The 2,296-nt window shown below is 49.0% G+C and overlaps 1 protein-coding gene across 1 annotated transcript; it reads left to right on the top strand.

The window, feature by feature from the left end:
• On the top strand, positions 1–2,296 carry LOC132464128 (cyclin-dependent kinase inhibitor 1C-like). The gene is made up of 3 exons (XM_060060327.1): positions 1–766; positions 909–1,022; positions 1,620–2,296. The coding sequence occupies exons 1-2, from the start codon at positions 205–207 to the stop codon at positions 989–991; spliced, it is 645 nt and encodes a 214-aa protein (XP_059916310.1). The 5' UTR covers positions 1–204; the 3' UTR covers positions 992–1,022; positions 1,620–2,296.

Below are 2,296 nucleotides of genomic sequence, written 5' to 3'. Positions count from 1 at the left end.
GCTTATATACGCTGTGTTGCGCAGCAAAGGTACATTTAAACCGGATTGCGTATAGTGTGGAGCGTGACAGTGAAGAACACGAGCACGTCGTCCATACCCACACACCCATAACGCACCATCCTGGTTAGACACTACGGCAAGCATCTCTTGTTTTGTTTTGCTTCATTCTCGGTTTTGGGTGTTTTTTTCCCCCGGAGACGCGAGATGTCTAACGTTCAGCTGTCGACCGCTGCGCTGGAAAGGATAGTCGCACGGAGGACTTTCCCCCTCCACGCTCGGACCGGCGCCTGCAGGAACCTCTTCGGGCCAATAGACCACGACGAGCTCAACCGGGATATGAAGAGCAAACTGCGGGAAATTTCGGAAAGGGACCAACAGAGGTGGAACTTTAATTTCGAGGCGAACAGCCCGCTTGTTGGGAATTACCAATGGGTGGAGAGCTCCGTGGAGGCGACCCCGGGTTTTTACCAGGACTCCGTGCAGACAGGGAAGACAAGGGTGGCCGCGACGCCCGTCCGAGTTATGAGCCCCTCGGAGGAGTCAGACATCCAGGAGTGCCCCGCTATGGATGTACCGCCGACCTGCGAGGAGCGTCTGGCCGCGTCCGAAATCAGCACCGCCGCCACTACCTGTCCGGCGGAGGTGAACCAGGAGAACCGCAGGAGCAAGCTCAACTCGGGAATCCAGACCCGCAGCAGGCAGTCCTCCTCATGCGTGCGACGCAAGAGGACAGCCGCTCCTGACAACAACAACTCACACATAACAGGTACATATCGGGGATGGTTGCAGCTATTTCTAACGGATATTGTGTACCTTTTTTCGGCCGAGGCCAGTCTATTCTGTGTGATTCTCGCCCTAACGAATGCCCAACCGGTGATCCTAAACCTCATTTCTTCTCCTCCTTCCAGACTTCTTCGTGAAACGCAAGAGGTCCACGGAGAACAAATCGACGGAGAGCCCTGCCTCTCACCCAAAACTCAAATCCCAGTAGAGCAAACTCCACGGAGAAGAATCCGATGAAGGTATGCCACATTTTAAACCATCATCATCAAATGAAATATTTTTTGGATTGTTTGAATTAGTGTCATTCTATGGCTGTGATATATTTGTGACGGGGTTCTATTTTACACCATTCGCATTATTTATTTATTTTTTTCAATTGAGCGTTAGAATCAGGTTTTATTATAGCATTTATGACAGTATTATATACCGTATTGGACACCGGTACCTGACGTTTAATAACGACGTGGCTGCGTTACCAAAACAAGGGTGGCTGGGCTGGGGGTATTTATAGTAGGCCTATAGCCTGGTAGTAGCCGGGGGGGCTGGGGGGGGGGGGGGGGGGGGTTGATAGTAGGGTTGTTGTCGCTGGAGGAGGGGGTGATAGTAGTGAAGTAACAGTGGTTTGGGGGAGGGGAATGTGCGTCATTGTGTGGCGGGAAAAGACTCGGGTAAAGGGTTACGCCCGCTGCCCTGACTGCAGGCGGTGTCGTATTTCACCAGAGCGCTGACTCAGTCGTTCTCCGGGGGGGAGACGGTGGGACCGCGGTTGGCTTTTTTTCTTTCCCTCTTCACGGCGTACGATCCTCTAATAATCGTATTTTTTTTCTTTCGTCCAGGTCTTTCGCACTATGTCCCACAAAATTGAGAGGTTCTGGAAGAAATTTCTCCGTCTGCAATGGGCGAACGCGGCGGAGGTTGAGCGCGGAGAAAAAAGAGAGCGGCCCGGGCTCAACGGGTCCGCCGGCGCTGGCTGCACCCGGACCGGAGGACCTCCGGCCCATTGCCGCCCCAAACACAGGATTCTCAGGATTACCGCGGTGTGGAGAGTGAGAGAATCCGCCGAGTGACTTATCTTCAGTACAAATGTAGCATTCATTGGTTGCTTTGCGTGCAGCCCACTTGACAGTGTTAAATGTTTTAACATCTGTGCAATCCTAAATTACTTTAAAATTGTCTACACTGGCCTAAAAGTGTACAGCTTTATAGAAACAAAAGCCTATAAATGTTTATTTCTGTTTCAAAGTCTTTCTGTAAATGTTTATTTTATTGAGACTATTTTAACTTATAATTTATTTATGTTTCTTTATATTTTAAATGCCTTGTTGATTAGCCCATGGGCATCGTTTTTATTTTATTTACATGTTGTGGTGTTTTGCAATCATGTAGCTTAGCCTATACACCTGGAATAGGATCATTTGTGTTTCTGAGCCGGTTCCCATGTCCTTGCCCTCATTTACTTATTGCAATCTTATTTCAAAACGCTTATTTCAAATAAAAATATTTTCCATTTCAA

This window comes from Gadus macrocephalus, chromosome 9, assembly GCF_031168955.1.
Source record: "Gadus macrocephalus chromosome 9, ASM3116895v1".
Classification (NCBI taxonomy): domain Eukaryota; kingdom Metazoa; phylum Chordata; class Actinopteri; order Gadiformes; family Gadidae; genus Gadus; species Gadus macrocephalus.
The sequence above is the reverse complement of the archived record's forward strand: the minus strand, read 5'-3'. Positions and strand labels throughout refer to the sequence as shown.